The following is a 23,218-nucleotide window of genomic DNA, read 5'->3' on the forward strand; positions in this document are numbered from 1 at the left end:
ACACAGGAATGCGAGGGGAATGACACAATCCAGAAAAATGCTAAAACCTGGCTGACCTGGTCCACTCTCAGCCCGACAGCAGCCCTCATGAATGGCCATTCAGGCACGCAGACAAAGCCGGGGCTAGATGCGTACTATACGGCGGGGTCAGAGGTCGCGCAAAGCACTGACAGAAGTAGAAACCAGAGATGAATGCTCGGCTCTCTCTTTCAAACGCTGAATCACACCAGCGCGGAGATTCATACGCACCGAAACACACTGCGGGGTTGAAAAAAACATGCTTACAAGAACCGTTACTCATCGTAATTTAGCTCCACTTGCGCGGGTCTGTACTTACGGGCCACACGAGAGCAGTAGAGCAAGAGGAATGAGTCAGTAACACGGAGATAATCAAAGCACATTAATCAATGAACCTAAATGCTTCTTGAAGCCCTGGCAGCTTCGCCTGGTTATGGCAGCTTTGGAGAAGGGAGGAGAGAGAGAGAGAAAAAATTTAGTGTGAGAGTAAGAGTTTAAGCTTATGCTGCGCTATAAGCTGCTCTCAGCCCGGGGCACGGGAGAAGAAAAGAACATCTCTCCGTGATTAAAAGGGCCGAGGACCAGGAAGGGAAACATAGGAGAGGACAAGCGCCGTGCCCTCGAGGGTAAAGACACTCTGGAGAAACAGAAGGAAAGAGGAGAGGCAAGCGAGAAAGCAAAGCTGGGAGACGTAGGGGGAGTGAGACTCAATTCACGCCCTCGCAGTCTCCAGTTTCTCTCTCATTATTAAAAAGAGACGACGGGGACAGATGAGAGGAATGTTTGCAACAAGAGCCACAGAGAAGACAGAAAAGCATACCCCATTAGACATTGTACTCGCACGTTTTGTGCTGTGATCGCAGACGACTCACACGGCATATTATTTAACCAAAGACGGATGACAAAGAGCAACATGAACAATTTGTTTACCTCACGACTGCGAGCACTGAAATAAAACTCAGACAAACACACACTCCAGAAACATTATGTTTTAGTGAAAGGGCAGCTGCTTTGTTGTGCACTGATTTACTTTGAATGTGGGACAGAAGCCATCCGGGTCACCGGGACAGAACAGCATGTCATTGGACCCGACACGGTTAAATCACGTGGACTTGCACTTTCAGGTAAGATAGGAACTTAGTGCCGTTTTCACGCTCCACTTGAAAAGGGAATGGCTTCGATGAGACTGGATATCTACCGAGGCCGTCGGTTATGTTAATAAGCTGAAAGATGAGTCCTTGATGGTAAACACTGGTGTGTATCTTTATTATGAATACTGGATACAGATTAGCCTACACACAGGATGGTAATCAAAACATACGTTATCTATTCATTGTCGGTTTTACTGAGATCTTCAATATGAAGACCACATTTCCCACAATGCTTAAAAGGAATCTTTCACTCTTGCATGACAATACCAGAGTTTTTGATCAAGGCCTTACATCAGTATATGTTAGAAAAGAGTCTGTGTAGCATCACTGATGTTTCAACCACACTTTCTCAAGCGACTACCACTGTAACTCACTGTGCGGCCATTATCACCGCCATATTTATGGGGTACATTAACCAGACTACAATATAATTTATTATACCCAATTACCACATGTGAATGGATTGTGAGTGCCAAAATTGCACTTTAACCTCTTTATATCCCAGAATATAAACACAGATGATACGAAAAAATGCAAATGCCAACTGAAAAATAAAAAAATACAACAAACTCCAAATAATAAAGAAGAAAATCTTTCATAAAAGTGCACGTTGGCACCGAGGTAAAACCATTTGGAAACACTGATATGTATTTTGTATTCCACATAGATGTTTTAGTAGCTGTGTAAGCTTCACTTTCCTGCTTCACTGCAGGTCTGTGAGCTACCGAGGGGAAAATTATACACGACCTAAATGTCAAAAAGGCTGGTATTATCCTTCAAGAGGTGCACAGTCTTTGAGCAATACTTTGACATTTTGAACTCAAGTCTGTTATTCCTCTTCAACAACAGCTTGTAATATTATGCAGGGGGTACTCTGCTAATCAAACAGCAGCTGAGCCGTATTATTAGCATTCCAACCTGAAACCAATGGATACGACTGGCTATGAGCTAGCCTGTTAGCCAGTAGCTGTGCTGAGAAATGCTTTTTGCTTTGAGGCAGAAGCAGAAACACTTGGCAGACTCTTCAGCCGGCATCTGATAAAGGAAGATAATACACTAGACTTAAAATGTGAGGGGGGCTGCTCTGCTAATTAACCAGCAGCTCAACAGCATTATTAGCATTCTATCCCTGAAAACAATGGATATCGGGGCAACAAGCTAGCCTGTTAGATGTGCATGGTTTTTCATGCTAAATGTTAAGATTGTTAAGAAGCTATTTCGTGTAGCTTTGGGGCAGAAAGCAGAAACATTTTACTGACCGCACGAAAATCATTGGATAAAAGAAAATAACATGGAAGGCAAAGGGCTTGCTTTGCTAATCAAACAGCAGTTATTAGCATTCTGCCCTGAAACCAGCTATGGCTATAGGCTAGCCTGTTAGCGGGTGTATTGTTTTCCACGCTCAATGTTAAGAAAATATTTTTGTGTAGCTTTAGGGCAAAACGAGAAATATTTTACTGACCGCACAACCAGCATTGTGCTATACTAATCAAACAGTAGTTATTTGTATTCTACTCTGAATCCAGCTCCAGGCTACGAGCTAGCCTGTTAGCTGTTGTACTGTTTTTCCATGCGTAATGTTTAGAAACTGTTTTCTGTAGTTCTGGGGCAAAAGTAGAGACATTTTAAATAACCACACAAAAATCAGATTATTAAATCAAATAACACACTTAACACAGAAGGCAAGGGGCCTGCTCCGCCAATCAAACAGCACTTATTAGCATTCTGCCCTCAAACCAGCTACTAGCTACAAGCTAGCCTGTTGGATGGTGTTTTCTTTTGCAAAGCGTTGGGGCAAAATCAGTGTTTTGCCAAATACAGGACCAGTATGATGAAGGAAAATAATACACCCGACTCCAAAAAGTCAAAGTAACCCTTACCCAAGTACACCTTAGGTACATTTAAATGAGACAAAAATCATTCATGAGAGATTTCTGCTTTATAAAATTGGCATTTTTAGTCCACAAAGACAACTGAATGGCACTGGAAGATGGAGAATACAGAATAAGATAATTAAAAATGTATCAGTTATATCAAGAAAAACAAATTTGAGGCCAGATAGCTTGTCCTTGGTCAATTTCCACAAAGAAAACCAATTCTACAGTGATCTCTGGTCTCTGAGTCCACTTGGTCCTTGATCAGTCTGACAATATTAAAACTGAGCTGCCAGCAGAAACACAGGCAGTAGAGATTACCAACCACACTCCAAGAGAAGCACACGGAGAATACAAGTCACTCTGAAATGACAAAAGTGCAGATATGTCTCTGTGCCTCTCTTCTCCTCACGCGTGAAGCTGGTGAGGGGAGAGCCAGACTGGGGAAGGTGAGAGATGTCTGATTAGGTCGAGTACAGCACTCTCCAAAGTCTGCATTTCACATCACACCTGAGTAAAGAGGAGGTAATGTTGAAATCAAGAGGGGGAGAAAAAATAAAAAAAGATCCAACAGCAAAAATGTTCGGTCTTGATGTGAAAGGTGTCTGAAGTAATCCAGATGGATTTAATGGAAGACACCCAGGGTGAAAGCAGTTCTCATTCATAATTACACAACGATATGGAGAGCGAAATCCTTGGATTGGCACTGGCCGTTCTTTTGTCTCCTTTGGTGAAGTGACGTTTTATTTTGACAACAAATCAGTCAACTGCCAGTTTTCAAAATGACATGGTACTACAGACACTTTGTAAACTCTGATCTCTCTAACATGGTTAAGCACATTTATTGGGTCCTAACCTTGTGTTGAAATAAAAACACTGACAACAAACTGTAAAAATGAGTCCGTCTGCATGTCAGCTTTGTCCTCTGTTCACTGTAGATGACAGAGACTCGCTTTTCTCTGGACATCCGTCTCATCCCGATTGGAAAGTCTCATCTTTAGTCATTTATTTTCTTTATTTTCTCCTAGTCATTGATTAATTCTTCCGATCTCTCTTGGAGTTTGTATTCAAAGTGGGTCCCAGGAGAGGATCCAGAGTGCTCTCAGTACATGGCTGCACCTGTGTGCTGGTGTTCACGTCGAGGTCGGGGGACAGGTGAGCTAGAAGGTCACAGTCGCAGTGCTCTTGTTCTGAAAGGTCATTGTCTGGATGCTGGAAAGGATTTTCCTCTGATGCCCAGCCAGAGTCACTCCCATGTGCAGCAGATCCCTGAAGCGAAGATGAAAAAAATCACTAATTAGACAAGAAAATAATAATTCTCGGGTCTCTGGGCTTCTATAGTCTTTCATACTTAAAAGTTTTAAAGGATTAATTTAGCTTGTTTGCAGCTATCACTGCTAAAGGCTACAAGTCAAGTTCCTTGACCTTGTAGCCAGGAAATATGAATGGAATAGTGAAAATGTTTCTCCAGAGAAAAGTATCAGTTAAGATTAAAAATAACCGGAGATAAGAACTCACTGTGTGGTGATCTGGGCCAGCTGGTCCACTGAGTTGAAGCCAGCCTGCAGAAAACTGTCTTCGTAGCGCTCCATCTTGATGGCCCTCAGCCATTCCCCCACTGAAGCACACGACGAGAGGGCTAAAGGTGCACGCTGGTCCAGCAGGGGGTAGGACGGCCTGGGGGACAGAGTGGACAAACAAAGGAACAACTTACAAACACTGTCATCAATAAAACAGCGAGGCACTTATATATATCCTGCAGCAACATTCCAGTCGACAGGCAGAGGTATAATCTGAGCCTGAGTGACTGACAGGGACAAACAATGGGATTTGTCAGGGGTGGAGTGTCCTCTGCTGTATGCAACCAGCTGACAGGCAGAATGTGGAGGAAGGGAAATGGGCACAGCAGGAGGCTGACAGGTCACAGCAGGATATTAAGGTGGTACATAAGATTGGGCAGTAGGAGGCTAATGTCTATCCTCTGACGGCTGGAAAACCAAACGGACACTAAGAGACGGACGTTTTGAAAGGACAGACATTCTTTCTTTTGTCTGTGCGCTCTCAAGCTGCATATTCACTGTCATCGAGACGTTATTGGGGCAGGTTTTCTGTCAATCACCGGAAACACAGTTTTACTCTCACCCTGCTCCTTCTTGAGCCACTATTTTCAGCGATGCGGGGTTGCGGATCAGCTTGTCCAGAGCACTGACGAGGTCTGCGAAGCGAGGGCGTGCCGAGCGGTCCTTCTGCCAGCAGTCCAGCATCAGCTGGTGCAGATGGGTGGGGCAGTCAGGGGGCGGGGGCAGCCGGTAGTCCTGCTCTATGGCATTGATTACCTGACAGGAAGAAAAACTACTATTCAAACCTCAATGTTATTAAATCTCAAGTTGCTAGGAGGGGACAAACAGGAAGAAAAAATAAATAATAAAGAATAGGAAAACGATATAAAATCCTGAACTTAAATTTCCCACTTCATTAGCTGTGTTTCCATCTAATTGTCAAGGAAATGTAAAGCAAACTTTGGAGAACCAACCGCCACTGAGTCCACATGCACCATGGTTTCACACGTTATGGGAATATAAGGGAGGACAGTGACAGTGGAAACAGCTTCTTCTCTCAGAGTCAGCTGATCAGTCATACAAGTTACATGTTCACAACGTCAGAACTTAATTGGAAAAGGCATTCCTCTCTCTCCCATTAACTTGTTTTCAACGAAGTCAAAACCCCCTCAAGTGAGTGTGAAAGCCTTTTTGTGAAATTGAGGGCGTTTGCTGTTTCCATCAACCTTTTACAATCCAGACTTCAAATTGCGCGTAAAGATTTTGATGGAAACACAACTCCTGACTCCTTGGCTCAAACTATTCTTTATTTCAGCACGCAGATGTTAAACTTTGTTTTGGAGGAGCCTGGCTCCGTGCTGCGCCTGACGAAATCCTAAAAATCTAGAATGGGATTTTGCTTAAACTTACATCCTGGTTGCTCATGTCCCAGTACGGCCTCTCTCCAAAAGACATGACCTCCCACATGACGATGCCATAGCTCCAGACATCTGAGGCTGAGGTAAACTTTCTGAAGGCTATGGCCTCTGGTGCTGTCCAGCGGATTGGGATTTTACCTCCCTGCACAGAGAAGAAAACGGTGAGCTCTGCAAAAAACTTCACATAAACATGGTCACAGGGCTCGGACAAAGATAGTGAAGGGGTCTTTGGAAGTGTTTTGGATACAGAAATATATAAATACCATCTGTCAGGCAGATATACTGTAGATTATCTTAATTAACACTTTATTTGAGATTGTCATCTCACCAGAGAGCTGGTGTAGGTCGGGTCGGAGGAGTTCTCCTGTAGGAAGCGTGACAAGCCAAAGTCAGACACTTTGCACACCAGGTTGCTGTTGATCAGGATGTTGCGAGCAGCCAGGTCCCGGTGGACGTAGCTCATCTCTGCCAGGTACTTCATGCCGGAGGCGATGCCGCGCAGCATACCTACCAGCTGGATGGGCGTGAACTGGCTGTCGTTCAGCTGTGGAAGAGAGAAACAGTTTGGTTGGAGAATCAGTGAAGAATGAGTGACAGAGTGTTCTTAACGTGTGTTCTCTGTTTCACACTCACCCGTAGAAAAGAGTCCAGAGCTCCGTTCTCCATAAATTCTGTGAGGATCATGACTGGACAGCTGGCCGTGATGATCCCCTCCAGGTGGATGATGTTGGGGTGCTGGAACTGGCCCATGATGGAGGCTTCAGACAGGAAGTCTCGCCTCTGCTTGTCAGTGAAGCCTCCTTTTAGCGTCTTAATTGCTACGTAGTTTTCTTTTTTCCCTGGGATCTTCAGCCGTCCTCGACACACCTCCCCAAATTCTCCTGCCGCACGCACGTAGACACATAAACACACATTAGGGCAGTTTTCTTGAACAGGCGTTTACAACAGTGGTCTTTGGTAAACCTAAAGCTTGCTTGCAGCTACAGCTGCCCTTTGTTTTCAATATGAGCTGCTAACATATTTATCAGTTAATTGCTTTACTTACGAGGCAATATTGAATTTTGTCCGATAAAGACGAACACAGACAATTGTTTTAAATGTCAAACAATCAATTTAACTTTGTAAATGTAGATGTTTTTAACAATGTTGCTTTGAAAGAGAGGAAGATAAAAAAGAAAAACCCACGTACATTCAGTCTGAGAGTCTACAGAGAGATTTGACCGGCATTACTCGTTTTTGAATTAGGGGAAGAAGAGGGGCTTACCAGCACCGATAACCTCCTCGATCTTGACAAAGGAAACATCAATTTCCTTGGCAAACTCTCGCACTGCCTCATTAGGGTCCTCATAGGTGAAGGGGTCGATATAAACCTTGACCCCTGAGGGAGAAAGACAAACAGAGTCGTGGGAAAGGAAAAGCAGAAATGTTAGAGCACTATGAGCGGCACTGGGCGTTCACATTAAAAAATTATTTTCTTGATGTGAATGAGCAGTAAATCAAAGCGTAGGTTTAATGTGCACGTCCTTCATCTGTTACCTTGGCCGACGAGGTACTGGTTGTTTTTGTCGCTCAGTTCTGGATCCTTTACTCGGCTGTGTCTGCTGCAGGCACAGAGAGATGGAGATAAATAAAATACGATTAGGATGGCAGTGCAGTTATCTGAAGAATAGATATTAGACTGTATTTTCTTTTTCAAGCGTTCCTAATGCTTTATCAGCCTAATGTGATGCAAATTGATGGTCTTACAATGTGTCTGGTGAAATGCAGCAACAGTATAAAAATAAAGATGCTTCTCTGACTGAAAAACACTCTACAAAAAGCATAAACGAGCAAAAAAAAAAAAAAAATCACACATTGCATGACTAAGATGCAGGCAAGCATAGAAAAATATGATAATTTATTGCCCCCCGTGGGGAAAACTCCATGCACGGAGAGGTCAGAGGTCAGTTCAGCTACAGACCAATACACTCTAGCGAACAGAGATACAGTGCCTTGCAGGACACTCTCTTCCTGCCATCATCCTATTATGTTTTTTGTCAAAAAACTCTGCCTGCTCCAGAAAAGGCTTTTGTTGTTCTTAAACAATCCTCAGCGATCTCAGACGCACGACACACGATGGCCTGTGGTAACAGCCTCTATGGTTGTGCTCTTTGACACAAGCGGCTCCATTATAATTCTGCTGGCGCAAACTCATCCCTGCAAGACTGTAACAGCCCTGTAGCTACTGGATCCCTGCCTTCCTCCATTTTTCTCCCTCTCCCACCTCATAAGCCTAAAATAGCAATAATGCACCACCCTCGGTTTAGTGGCAGATCTGGGCCTCAGCCACTGGTTTTTGTGTGTGTGTTTAAGTGTGTGTGTCACAAGGTCACAGCTATTGTTCTCCTGTCCTGTGGAAACAGGGTTGGGACGCCTGCATCCTGTCTCTCCCTGCCCTCTACCTCTATCGTCATCTCTCTCAATCTCACTCACACACTCTCTCCCTTTCTCTCTCTGATGGCATCCAACAGTATTTACTCAAACAATGAAGCCCAAGGAAAACGTGCTAATGAGCAGGATAACTTTTAGCTGCGTAAGCAAAAGAAATCATGAGCGTTGCTTTGTGTCTGCCTCACACAGAACAAAAAATGGTGTCGGTAGCAGAGTGCAAATCCACCGTTGATAAGATATGATTTGTATAAACAAAAGAACAAAGTGGTTCAAAGCAGTAAAATTGGGGTCACGGTTGTTATTGGTTTTCGATTTCCCCAGTTTTTTTCCCCGTTTCCTGTTATTCTGCCAGCTTCTTCGTATTGCAAATCTTTTTCTTTCCCTTTTTCCCCTCGTCCCCCGTTCTCACCGTATGCAATAGGCGGCCACAAAGACGAAAATGACAAGCAGCAGCATCCCAACAGCGATAAGGATGCCTGGTACCAAGAACTGGGAGGCAGAGTCTTGTCCTGAGAGAGGAGACAAACAAAAGAGACGGCGAAGAAAGAAAAAGGAGGCAGATACAGAGAGAGAGTTAGAGTAATATAATGAAATAAACCATGACAAGGAGGTTTACATTAGTAGTACAGAAAAGAAAGAGAAGGGAAGAAAGAACATGACAGGAATCTATAATATCAAAGAGGCTTGATACAAGGACACTAACTCAATACAAGGACATCGGCAACAAAGTCTTAACAAGAAACTGATTGTGCAGGAAAGAATCTGCGAAACCTTCCCAATGGAAATGAAAAAAGAAAATGTGTGAAAAAAAAAAACACTAATCCGTGTGAAACTCCCACCTCATGAGCAAATGGAGCCTTTTCTTACCATCAGGAAGCGTGCGGAAGACAGCTGCAGGACTGAAGCTGCCATACCCGGCCATGGTGCGCGCCCGGACCTGCACTTCGTACTGAGTGGCTCTACGGAGGTCTGTCAGCACAGCCTGGTTTCTGTTACTCTCTGCGTAGTGGCACTGATCTTCACTACGCCGCTCCTACAGCATAAAAACATGAATTAGCTGGACTGGAAGAGAGTTAAACAGGAAAATCTTAAAAGACTCAATTACATTTCACAATCTTACTCGGAAGCATTTTAACTGTTATGTTTTGAGATGCCTTTCTTTCACACAATAGCGTCTCTGTCTCAGCTGTATGATGGTGCTTCTGAGTCTGTGTTTTGTTTTAGTCGGAGCAAAAACACAAACGTAGCCACAGAAATGTGAAGTACACACCCTTGTGTACTGTACACTGTCTCAACAGTTGTCACATGCAACGCTGAGAAAACTTGATTAGACGACCACATCTTTAGAGGATATGCTGCAAAATAAGTTGTCAAAAGTATCAATACTTTGATACGTTTTCAATATCAAGTGTTTAAAACAATATGCAACCTATATTCGATAGTATTGAGCCCATTAATGCAGAAAAACAAACAGGTTTTCAGCTCAAGCCTGCACAGATATTAATATTAATACAAATGTGTTGGTATGTGGTCAATGACATTTCTGTATAAACACTTTGCGCAGACTGTTAGTCAGTATAATTGTTTGGCTGGATGACCTGCAGGCAACAGATGCACATTTCCTTTATTCTGACTTTTCTGATGCAGTATCATCATGAAACATGAATCTGGAAACCTGAATGGTATGTGACCTTTAAGGCTGACAGATGAGAGATGTTGTCATGGAGCTCTCACCTTCTCACAGTAGCGTAGCTGGTACTGCAGGATGGTGTAGTGTGGCTGAGCTGGGACTGACCAGTGCAGAGTCAGACTGCTTTCTGTGGAGTCACTCTTCCGAATGACAGACACCAGCGATGGCACTGCACAGATGGGAGAAGAAGTATAAATACCACAGGATATTCGGACTATTTATACCATTGTACCTCTTCCTCTCCGCCTCTCACCGTCGTGGATTGTGGTGATGTTGACACTTTCGCCGGCAGGTTCCTTGCCGCTGAGGTCGGACACTCCGTTGAGCGTCTGGATTGTGAAGGCATACGTGGTGTGAGGCAGCAGGCCCCACACCTCCACCCTACGACCCAGCAGGCCGTGCTGCTGGGGCCGGTAGCTGACGCTGTCTCCGCAGGAGAGGCAAGGCCCTTTGGCTGACCTGCACACAGAGCACCTGATGGAGTAGGTCAGGTCTGTTCTGCCGCCATTGTCCAGGGGTTCATTCCACTCCAGACTGAGCGTGGTGTCGTTGATCTCGGTGACGATGCTGCGCGGGGCCGAAGGAGGTCCTACAGAAATAAGGAAAGGCCAAAGTTTTCACTACATTGGACGCTGATTTGATTTTCTTCTTCTTCTCTTTTCCACTTTTTGTTGCGACTACATAGTTTTAGAAAGCACCGGTAGTCATCCACCAAATTTTGTCACATTATTCGGTGGAAAAAGTCATCACAGTTTAATTTGTAGGTATCGGTAAGACTGATGCAATCATAGTGTATAAAATTTCTCTATCAACCCAAATTATTATCTCTGCCGTGTTATTTTACTGCTGCTTTACCTTTCCATGACCCACACAGATCATTTATTTAGATTTTTCCATGAAGTCATTTTATTCAGTCTGCACATGAAGTCACGAAGCAGAAAAATGGTCCCGCAATGGCTTTGCATCACAGCAGGAGCATATGTGTTGCAGAATTTAACTGGTGCAATTACATTTGTCTAAAACTGGATGATAATGATCACCGTCTGAAAATTGTAAGAAGATAGCTATTGCCTCAAGCCAAGCATAACTAAACAGCAATAGCACTCAGCCACTGCGAATGAGTTTCTGTTCCTGCCAAGGAGACACAGCTTTGTCACTGAGCCTGCAGCTAACTTAAGTGCTAATAGTGTTCTCATTGGAAACCCAAGTGGGGCAACATCATAGACATTCTGGGTGCGAATGCATACTGCAGTCAACGTTTGGGAATCTTTCAGAGGCGATACATTTTATGGCTTTACAATCAGAATGCACTTTGTTAAAATCACCGAGGCTGTCACAGTAATGTAAAACACTTATTTTCAGGGGAAAAGGTCCACATGATTTACAGATAGCAGGGCTGGTTTGCAATTTCACAAACAAATTGAAAATATAGGTGATGAGCAGAATTGCACTGGCTATCTAGCACAAAAAAAAGAATATATAATAGGAATGTCCTAATTACGTGATTATAATTAAGATAAAGCTTTTGTAATTAAAGTTATCAGCAATAATAATAAAACTAGTAAATTCTAGTTGGTGCTGATGTTACACCTGCAGGGAACAGGAACTGTCAACAGCCGACTCTATGTCACATTGTTTCACGTTCTCTTGGCGGCCTTTGCAAAAGAGTGCACCTAATTAAAAAGTCCCTCCCATTCACACAACCAACATGTGGCTGAATTGAAATTCCTGAATCTGCATTGGAGGTGTCACTTGAGACCATCAATGCCTTTTCCACTTTGGAGTGAGAGCCCTACCCCCAAACAACCTGTCACAAAAGACATGCATCTCAATGCCCAGCAGTGGGACAATGGACACAAAGGCAGATTAGAGGAGTTTGGCTAAATGACACCAGAGGGAAAGAGAAATAGCACCAGAGATGGTAAAAACAAAATGAAGACGTGAAGGGGGGGGAGGTAAAGAGTGAAAACAAGCAAATGGATGCTTGTGTTGCTTAGCACCTTTTATATTTGCAAGTGAATCTCTGCATGAGTTTTCTGTATACTCACTAGTGCACGGGATGTCTGGAGAGTCTGATTCCGCACGTAGGTATCCAGAGCGACACGCACACACGGACGCCCCCCTGATGGTGGCGTGGCTGAATCCTGGACAGCCTGTGCACTGTCCCTCTGTGCGCGACTTGAACTGGCCCACAGGACAAGCTGAGGAGGACAGGAGGGGGAAACAAATGAAGCAAATTATCACAAGTTCTGATTCTGGGCATGACCTGAAAATACTGAAGAACATTCACACCCACTGTGTCCAGGACAGACCTGGGTCAAACTGAATTTGCAAACACTTTTGTGTCTTTTTGTCAGGGTACGCGGGTGCCAGATGGTTGCAGATTGACAGACAGAACCATGTAATGAGAGCTATAAACTGAAGACAATCACAGTAATGAATTTGGTAGTCCTGTCTGTCATTGGCCTGCTGCTTATCATTGAATTCATCTAAATAACAAGAGCAAACATGTGGGACTGCTTACAAAGAACTGCCTCTGCTTATTGATCCAAATATTGTTCCAAGTCTTCTCACAAAAAACAAAAAACAGTGAGGTGAGTGTGAAAGGATTAGTCGACTGACGGAAAATCAATTGACAACAATTTTGCCAATCCATTAGAGCAAAGAAATGCAAAACATTCTCTGGTTGCAGCTTTTCAAATGTGAGGATTTACTGCTTTTTTGTTTTATATCACTGAATATGTGTCTCTGACATTTAAAGGTTAACTGCACCAATTTGAAAAGCAGTCCTCTGGTCGAGCATTGTTCTCCTATAACACTGTTGGACTCGTGGACAGTTTTCAAAACAAATGATAAAAAAGGATTCATCAGAACCAGAGATATCAAGTTTTTTATTCCTAATATTCTTCATTCCTTTTAAAATCTAAGATCATTACCCACAGTGCAACTTAGCCACTGAGTGACATCACTGAAGGAAATGTATCAGATTACATGAAGCTTCCTCTGGAGCCAAATAAGGCTTTATACTACTTTATACTATAGACCTGTAAACACACTTTAATGTGTAAGATAAAACATTTAAACAAAACAACATTCATTTTAATTGAAAAGTATAACAGTCACTGGTTGCAACCCTACGAAGGCATTCTTCTTGTTACACACCGGATCCAACACATCGACACTTCTAGGGACCATTGTGACGCCACTCACAGTGACTAAAACCTGCAGCGTTTCTCAATATTTTTTCAGCGTAGCGGTTGAAATGCAGCTACTGAGTGAGAGAAAATAAAACAATAAACTTTCACACCAAGTGGAGCATTGTTACAGCCAAAACTAATTTCTGAAGGGTCAACACACTCTGGCCGATTCTTCTCCCACTGACATTTTGCCAGCAGGAAATCCCCCACGTGTGAAAATGTATCACTGAGTGCTGCTGCATATCACACATGTTCAAGGTTGGTAAAATATGTAATTTATATAAAAAAAAAAAGCAAGCAGCTGTCAGAAGAAGGAATTATGAAATTAACCTGAGTGTTTTTGAGCTCTTATTTCCCCACAAGATAACACAAGTGACACCTCAAGCAACAGCCTGCTACTGTTTCTCAGTGAACAGCGTTTTTTAAATTCAAGCAGCTGTAGGAATATTTTTCGAGGGTCTGGAATAAATAATGATATCAAAATACTGCTGAAACCTTTCATCATAACCTTTATTGACGTTAGTCATTTCTGGAGTTTGTTGACAGCTGCTAAAATTACGTCGTAGCTTAAAAACTATTTGGGAATATTCAGGGTGTCTCTATTACACAACATTTGTAAAGCTATACTTGCACAGGAGGAAACACACCCCTCCCATGGTGCAGTATTTATAGCCTGCTAGAGCTTCACTTCAAAGACGTGGTTTAAATATTCTAATGATGCTCATCTATAACACTAAATCAACTTGAGGGGATTCAGAAGTTTTATGTTAAAGGCTTGTGTTTGACCCAGAAAATATGTGTATTGTCTATGGGAGATAATGGCAATACAGCTAAATTAAATCAACCACACGTCAATTTCATTTCCTGAAATGACCGGCCTATGAAGCAAATTAACAGTTCAATCTCGCTATAAAGGCAATTTCCCTTTATGGTCTGGTGAGTGTATTTTTCCACACAGCTCTCTTTGGTGACAGAACGCTGCAAATGTCAACCTCACCTCACCAGAAGCAAAATGTCGGAAATGATTTTTTTGTTATGAAAAATCATTATACCTCCCACAGAGATCAAACTGAACCCTGCCTCCAAACACGACCACGCATTTTCTTGAGAAAAACGTAGCATTTCATCTTCTGTTTCTTTGTTTTTTAGAGCTCAACATTTATCCCTGTCGGTGTGATGGAGCATGTGTGTGTGTGTGTGAGTGAGCGCGTGGGGGGGTGTTCATGCACGAGGCTTGTTAATTGGACTCATTAGACAGAGCTGCTGCACAGCTCCTGAGAGAATCATCCTGCGTCTTGCTTCTTTTTTTTGGGTCTTGCATTGCTTTGATGTTCTTAAAGCGATATGATCTTTACCTCGAGCGCTCCCCCCTACTCTCGCTCCCTTCACCTCTCCAGTCCTCCTGTGCTCCCTTCAATGTTAGTTGAACCGAGAGCTGTCGCAGCAGTAAGCTTTTGACCCTGCTCATCCTCTCAGAGATAAGTGCTGCTCCCGCTGACCTCTCTCTCTGTCCCCACCATGTCACCGCTGCTCCCCTGCTTCATTAACTTCCTCTGCCTCACACTTCCTCTCCAACCCTCAGTGAACCCCCGCCCTGGTCGTACCATTGTTTTCTTGTTTAGTCTGCCTGCTCGGCTGCCTATGTGGGTGTCGTCTACTGTATATACATACTTGTATATGTGGCCTCCTTCTTACCTGTGCATCTTGTGTGTCCTTCAGCCGGCTCAAATCCTGGTAGGCAGGCGCAGGTCGTCGTCGGCTGGCCCACCCACTGGCCGTCCTCCCCGCAGAAGAGCTTGGGAGGCCGAGGTCGGGGCCCCTGCTGGGTGGCGTGCTCCACGCACACACCCTGTGCCTCTTGCACCAGAGTTCGGGGCACAGTTTCAGGGAAAGAGGAGAGGGCACTGACCAGGGGAGGGCACTTTTTGAAAAACACCCTGACAGACAGCAGGGCCATGCAGGCGCCCTGAGCCTGAAAAGCCAAGTAGAAGCCTCTCTTGGAGAGAGGGCCGAGTCTTAAGGTCTTCACATTAAATTTCCGTTCCCCACCCTTCCTTAGTAGAAAGTCCGCAGCCACTGTGTCCACCTAGGACAGGAAGAAAGAGAAAAGATCTATGTAATGGTCAGATTCCAACACACAGGATTCACTTTTAAAGAGAACCAGACTGGTGATTTTGCATGTTTTATCCATTTGAGCCCATTAAGTAGACAACACATATGTTTTACATTATTGAACGTTTTCCAAAGCATACCACTGTGATTTTAGATTGATTTACTACCTTCCTGGCAGCCATTTGTTACAGTTACGCTTTGAACCTCGACTTGCAGGGACTTGAAACGTGTTTGGGAGAAAGGTAATTCATCACAGTGAACATTTCATCACTTTTATTTTTCTGTCAATGTTACATTATTAAGTGGCAATGAAGTCGAGGAGTCGGCACTGTTTTTGAAACCTCTCTTTCGGCGGTGTGTACAAGGACACTACGACATCTGAGGTTTTGCAATGACGCAGAACAGCGCTGCACTCATAAGCTGTGTGTTTTGAAAATGAAACCCACAGGTTAAAAAATAAACAAACACGCAGGTTGCCAAACAGATCAAATGCACTGACAGGGAGAGGTTTCGAAACTGTCGCTGGTCCTGTGAGACGATAACATAACTTAGACAAAAACAAAAAGTGATTCAACATCAACTGTAATAAATACCTCAAGCAAGTTGTTAGTCTCTGAAAGCTGAACTGTAAAGAAACGAATGGAAGCCAGATGCAAATAAGAAGTCAATCTAAAAATGTAACAAATACAGGGTATGCTTTGAGAGTTCTTGATTAGAAGATTTTAAAGTAAGACAAGAACTTTATTGCTAATGGTGCCCCTTTTTTAAATGAGTTGGGCAGCCGTTCTTCTTTCTGAATTCATTAGGCGTTTTTCTAGAACGCATTAAAAGAGTACTTTAGTCATTTAATATTGCACTTCCATAAAACTTGGGGGACTCACAAGAGACAGATTATCCACACTTTTAGCCATCAGTGTGATTAAAACTTCCAAAAATATGGTCAGACAAAACAAGCAAATTAAAGTCACCACTGTAGGCTCTAAGGAATTGTGAATGGCATTTTTCAATTGCACAAGGCACCAATTATCTACATAATGTTGCTCTAAATGATAATGAAGATGTGCTCTTGGTTGTGAAAAAGTTCTTCTAGAGCCAAATATGACATCATAAAGTGGTTTACATGGACTGAGAGGTACCTAACATGACAAGTAAAGTGGTCTTTAAACGCAAATGGGTGGAGTGGGCCTTTAATGCAGATGTTTAATGTGATAAAATCATAAAAATGTGATTATAAAAGCAGCAGGAGAGGACAACGACCTTTACTTATAATGATAAGATATCCCATAACCATGAACGTTTGTGATTAACCTACGTACATACAATATCAGGCGGTGTGTGTGTGGATGTACCTTGGTGTACGGGTTCTCCATCCAGGGTGGGTATGTGGTCGTTGCGTCATTGGAGTCAGCCTGGTAGTAGTAGAGGTTAAAGGTCTCCTTGCAGCTGCGGTGGTGGGTGCTCCGGGACGAACACTCCATCATGGTGAATCGTAGCTCCACGTAAACCTGCGATGCTCCTTGACGCTGGATAAAGCCACTGCGCAGCCAATGGCTGGACGAGCTGTCAGTCAGCTGACAGATCTGATAGGTCCTCACGCTGTTGTTCTCCTCATCTAAACCACTTACTTCCTCCCACTGAGAGCAAAGAGGAGAAACAAAGGGCTGTCAGGTTTCAAGTTACAATGATGTTTGACCCAGAAAACATTTTTGTGAGCCTTTGGTACATTTATTCTCCTGTAGACTTTCACTTGGGTCTTTATATAATTAGTCACATTAAAAGTCCTATTCGTCATGATAATGTTGCAGTTCTTTGTTGGCCCTCTGCTGTAGTGAACCTGTCAGAGGCCCATGGGACAGATGTGGCCAGCAGTGGATTTTGATCCAGCCTGAATTTGAATCTGGGTTGTTAAATCATTCCTCCTGCTGAGCTGCAGCCCAGCTTGTGGGAATACAAGTCTCACTTGTCAAACAGAGCACACTACTGCACTCAGCAGCCGAGACAGACACAGCTCTCAACCTTCAAACACGCTTTTAGACTAAAATACAAGAATACAGAGGGGATATCACAAATATGTATGAAGTGAAACCCCTCCACAGAAATCTGCATTTGTTGGGGAGCCAAATGCAACACAGAAATGCTTTAATGTTTGACTTCTGAGTCAACAGCAAACATGTTCGCCATCACCATGTTCCCAAGAGTGGGAAACAAGCAAGAAATTAACATACTCGGGGCAGAATTTAGCAGATTTGCTGAACTTGAGGCTCAGAAATTCAGTTATGTAAATATGTAAATCTTTAAAAATCCATTTGCAGATGATGTGTTGAGTGAGGCAGAATACTGGTCGGAATGAATTACAGTGCAGCAGAGCACTGAGAGCCAGGTTTGCATCTCTTGAGGGGAGAATTTCCCTTTCAATCCCCCCCAAAAAATAAATCGTATGGACTCTGGCAGCACATTTTTCTGTGTACAAAATGTTTTCTTTGATAAAGATGTGCAAAATATCCCACAGGGCTCATCGGGATATGACAAAAATCATTTAAAGCAATTGGCAAGCATGTATTTTGAAAGCAAAACAGACAGATCTACAAATATAAAGATGTGTTTTCACACTTTAAGTGCTGTGAGATAGAGTCATATAGGCCATATGAGATCTTAAGAGACACTGTAAATTCTTCATATCATACAACATACTGTAACATGTTGGTGTTAATGTAAGTCAGTACATTACTGTGCTAATGTTCTGTTTATGTGAAGCCAATCACATTAACTTAACATTACAAATAACACATCTACAGAGCTTGTAGAAAGGCGCAGAATAAAGGCATCTCTTTTCCTTAAAAACATCATTGTTTGTGATTGTGAATCAATCACTTCAAACATTTTGTCAGGTCCAAAATGATTGTTTTGTTTTTCTCTGTGTAAGAATTCTGATGGTTGGTTCCAGCTTCAAACAAGGTTTGAGAGCCAACAGTATAACACAGTTTGTGTTATACTGTGTCTGTGTGTTGTCAGTGATTAGTCTTTAGTTGCCAGTTTATGGTGAAAAAAGTAAGAATAGCTGAGTTATTTAGTATTTGTCCAACAAACTATAGAACTCAGCTATTCTTACGCCCTAACGTCAGCTAGCCAGTGTTACTAAAACTAACGTTTGCTAGCGTAAGAAACGTTAATGTTTGCTAGCTAGCATTAGTGAAGTTAGCTAATGCTTGCTAGTGTTAGCAACATTAGCTAGTGCGTCCACGTGAGGGGGCAGATGATTCAAACAACAGCAGCGTTGTGACGTGAATGCAATGGAAGGGGGAGATGTAATGCAACATTAAGTGGCTGAATGTTATTAATGTTTAACATCACAGGATTGTGTTTGCTTTGCTGTATTCATTTCTGTATAGGTTGGAGCGAGGTACATGACATGTACCAATACACATAACAGGAATAATCACGGTTGTCTGTGACTGTAGTCAAATACACATCACTAGGGATCGACCAATTATCCACCTGTCCAATTATGAGATCCGATTTTCATATTTTTTCTAATTATCTGAATTGGGGATTTTTGTCAGACTGCCGATAAAATAAATAAGTTAAAAATCTGCTACTTTGGCTCTGGGGCTAAATAATAATGCAGTCTTAATATTCTGTTCTGCAAAGTAACCAGGAACTTAAGTTATCAAATAAATGTAGTGAAGTAAAAAGTACATTATTGGTTTATTAGCAGAAAAATGATTACACTGGAGGTTTAACATGAGTATGAGCTTTACTTATCCTCTGGGGGAAAAAAGTGAATGCAACAACTCCCATTATGCAATGATGCGTGAAGTATTTTTGACATTGAAAAGCCTTAATTTATATCTGACAAAATTGGAAGTTGCCAAAAATATCCACATTTTATCCATGATAAAAATAAATAAGCAGACGTAAAGCTTTTTATATTTGTAACTTTTGATGCAGACAGTTCATGGCATCTCCTCACTGCTGCCTGTCATAATCAGCTAACTCACTGTCATATACTTTTTAGTGTTCTGTGTCATAAAACATAATCCAGCCATGTTTTTGACAATGTGGAGCTTTTAATACACTGCTTTAGATGACAGTGCCTTTGCAAACTATTTAGAGACTGCTGGCTTGTTTTTTTCTTTGCATTTTAATCAAAAGCAAAGCACAGACAGATTTGTCGAGTATTTCCGTCCAGTTCCAGAAGTCTCCCTTTGCCAGCGTCACTGTAGCCGTCTTCCATCTGAGACATCAGCGAGTTGAGCAGTTTTGGTTACTGACGCTGCTGGCAAAAATACCCTAGCAACCAGCCCTCAGTTGATCAAATTACAAATATGTCTTTTTCTGGCTCCAGGATTTAAAAATTGTGGGCAGCCAGTGACTTCAACTCCAAGGTTGATGGGATATATCAAAGCATCTGCTTCCAATATACTTTGAATCCCACGTTCACTCTGGCGTTCTCTTTATTCTGTCAGTTACCTGCCATATAAGGAGACTCTTTTATAGCCAAAGTAACAAAGGAACAGCTGGAAGCCAAAAATCCCCAGTCACTCACTACGTGGCCCGTGTTAGTAATACAGATAACATAGTGAAGCTGGGGTTACGTACCTCGGGTTTGGCAGTTGAGAAGATGGTCCATTTGAGATCAGAGGTCTCTGTCTTTGTGTTCATCAGGACCTCTGTAAGAAAAATATAGTAAAACAAATCACTCACAGCAGGAAATGTAAAAATGGCACGTTTGAGGCTCATTTACATTCAGAGAAACAGAGTGAACATATTTCGAGTCCCAAGCTTTCTGCCAAGTATCAGCCATGGCTTATACTGGGATTAGGGTAGAAGATGGAGTTTCACCAGTCAATTACATCCACAGAAACATTCCCACTACCCTAAAATTTTTTCCCTCCTAGCTGGAACAAGAGAATCGACCAGATTTACACACACGGACATGAGTATATAAAGATTTGAGCCCTCCCAGTCACGACCTGTGATCACAATAGGATTGATTTTTTGTAATCTTTTGAGGGGCAGGCTGCCAGCGCTCACACAACCTGAGCTGCTCTGCTATGATTCAGCATCCCAATAAAATCCGGGACCTGTGACTGCATGTTACTCGCTGCAGAGTTAGGTTAAGGTGAAGGGACTTCTTTTCATGTGAGGACATTTTTTTTTCTCCTCCTCGCTGTCTCTGTGCAGACTGTCTCTGCTGAATTGTGACTAGTGTTTATACTGATGGGATGAGGTTTCTGTCTCAGACCGGCTTTTAGAGCCCGACATGTTCCCCTGCAGAAGCTCATCTCAAGGGTGAGGCAGTTTGGTTTTACCAATAAACAGGATTTAATGCGGCTCTCCCGGGTGCCATGATCAAGGAGAGCACCTGCATGAAAATGGATGCTGGAGGAAATGGGAGTTTCAGTGAGAGTTTATCATTGGGGTTATTAAGATGTTTTGTTGAATTAGGCTCCCAGTATAAGACTCAACAGTAAAGCCTGTCATCCCATAACCCCACTTACACACACTCTACACACACAGACACACAGAGACGAGCACAACACTACATCAGCCGCTGCATTAAAGAAAACATCTTTTTCAAATTATCTATTACGGTTTTATTTTCCCCCAAAGTATACGTTTTGTTTTTTCCATCATTTGACATTTATTTGAGTACAAATGCTTTATAAATGTTGTCTGAAACACACCGAAACAATTAAGTACCAATAGTGTCATAAGATAATTCTTAATACATTCTTACAGTCATAAAAAAAACCGGCTGTGTAAAATGCTTCGCTCTGAATCCTGGATGAGGACAACGTGTTGTTTTTCTCAACTGTTTCAAATGTGTTGTTTCCACCTCCTACTTGCTTCAACATGTTGCTTTGTTGTCCAAAACATCTGCTTTGATTCTATGCCTGTCAAAATCAAAGTGACTAATTTAATTCACAGATTCAGTGATTCCATCTGTATTTATCCAAATGTGGAGGTTAGATGACCCTGTACTACTCCATTATTATATATTCTTATACTGGTTTAATAATGGCTTTTGCCATTATTAAATACTAGTTTACATGTTAAGAAGGTTTCCAATCTTATGGAACTTCGACTTAATGAACCCCAAAGTAGAGGTGAAATGATTGGTCCATTAATGTCTAACATAAACTGGCAACAATTTCGATGACCAAAACATCGTTCCAGTAATTTATCAAGAAAAATGCCCAACATGACCTGTGTGAGTGTGAGACTATCCTGGTTTCCTGTGTTTAATATTTTTGTTGAATATATCCCAGTTTTAAACATTTGACTGGTGATGACCAGACTGTATAAAACATAAAGTAGTCTCCATCAGTGAAGCTCAGTGTGGTGGATCCGGCCGTCACCATCTTAGCAGTTGGTTAGCATTTTAATATGATATCTATTGACTCGCTTTCGAGCCAGCCTCAAGTGGCTATTGAAGGAACTGCACTATTTGGCACTATTGCGTTGTGCTCATTTTTCAGCCATTTTTTTTTGTTGCTTGGTGAAAACAAGCAACTTCAAGACATCATCTCGGGCAATTTTCAAAAAATTTCATCAAAAATAAAAAGAATCATTATTGGAGGCCCTAGAGTACAGAAAGATACCTACATCTCACATGTTTCATCACCACACCTCCCACTGCTTCATCCATTGTAATCCTTATATTGATGTCCAAGTTAGTATCTAGTCAAAGCCAATTCCCTGAGCAACACTGTATACAGGAGGAAAGCTTTTACACAGAACATTATGTAGATATGAAACCTGTCAGGGTCTCCTTGAGCTATATGAAAATATTTTGCACAGCACCGCTCAGCACCAACACTTGTAGTATTTTACAAAAATAACTGCAACGCCTACAGTTACTAATCTCTGTGATCCTCCATAAAGTGAGAGGCAATCTCATTTACCACTTACCAGCCCACATTGCAATGAAATACACATGAAGGCTCATAAAAACATGTGTGATGTAAGACAGAGTATAAATGCTTCCTACTGAGATGAAATGTTACAGCTGAATCCATCCGTAGACAGTTAAAATAGTTTATCACTCATGGAGGGCTGCAAGTAAAAATTATTTTCATATCGATTATTTTCTTGATTAATGGATTCGGTTTTCTTGGTCTATAAAATGTCAGAAAAAGGTGAAAAAGATGACATCCACAAATGTGTTGTTTCATCCACAACCCCAAAATATTCAGTTTACTGGCATAGAGAAGCAAAGAAAAAGATATTATTCACATTTAAGAAGTTGGAATCAGAAAATTTGGACTTTTTTATCTTCCTAAATCACTCGAACTGATGAATCGATGATAGAAATTGTTGGTTGCTGACAACTAATCAATTAATCAATGCAGCTCTGGGTTTAACTGTTGGTTAAAGATTGTTGTCTATTCAGAATGGACTGTAACGTGTTTTTAGTCCTTCCATAGCTGCACCCAACGTTTAAAAGAGTATAAAATTATATTACTCCGAGCACATTGTTTATAGTGTTCCACTGTGATGATCGAGGTAATAACTTTTTAATTTTCCCTCACTTAAAAATAAATAATCCTACATCTCAAATTCTACTCGGAATATTAACAGGGTGAATCAACAGGGTAATACAGTAATACCAACGACTGCTTTGATGGCTGCATTAAATAAATATATCCTCCTCTGCCTCCTCTTTTAGATTACAAAAACATATTCAACTGCAACACTTTTTAAAACAAAATAATGAACAGTAAACGCACAAGTGTTCTGAGTGGAAAACAGCTGCTGATATCTAT

General features: G+C 42.1%; 1 protein-coding gene across 1 annotated transcript in view; it reads right to left on the reverse strand.

The window, feature by feature from the left end:
- Positions 1–1,253: 1,253 nt before the first annotated feature.
- Positions 1,254–23,218, reverse strand: part of LOC311269899 (ephrin type-B receptor 4a-like) — a 39,770-nt gene continuing 17,805 nt past the window's right edge. Inside the window, exons 2-17 of the mRNA XM_084374431.1 lie at positions 20,049–20,119; positions 16,799–17,083; positions 15,033–15,423; positions 12,189–12,341; positions 10,394–10,729; positions 10,185–10,309; positions 9,318–9,483; positions 8,860–8,959; positions 7,557–7,621; positions 7,285–7,398; positions 6,654–6,901; positions 6,349–6,564; positions 6,013–6,162; positions 5,186–5,379; positions 4,562–4,720; positions 1,254–4,312 (exon numbers count right to left, since the gene is read on the reverse strand). Coding sequence (XP_084230557.1) covers positions 4,204–4,312; positions 4,562–4,720; positions 5,186–5,379; positions 6,013–6,162; positions 6,349–6,564; positions 6,654–6,901; positions 7,285–7,398; positions 7,557–7,621; positions 8,860–8,959; positions 9,318–9,483; positions 10,185–10,309; positions 10,394–10,729; positions 12,189–12,341; positions 15,033–15,423; positions 16,799–17,083; positions 20,049–20,119 — 2,882 coding nt within the window. The 3' untranslated portion in view covers positions 1,254–4,203. The remainder of the gene's footprint in view (positions 4,313–4,561; positions 4,721–5,185; positions 5,380–6,012; positions 6,163–6,348; positions 6,565–6,653; positions 6,902–7,284; positions 7,399–7,556; positions 7,622–8,859; positions 8,960–9,317; positions 9,484–10,184; positions 10,310–10,393; positions 10,730–12,188; positions 12,342–15,032; positions 15,424–16,798; positions 17,084–20,048; positions 20,120–23,218) is intronic.

Source organism: Pagrus pagrus, assembly GCF_965226575.1.
Source record: "Pagrus pagrus genome assembly, chromosome: 14".
Taxonomy (NCBI): domain Eukaryota; kingdom Metazoa; phylum Chordata; class Actinopteri; order Spariformes; family Sparidae; genus Pagrus; species Pagrus pagrus.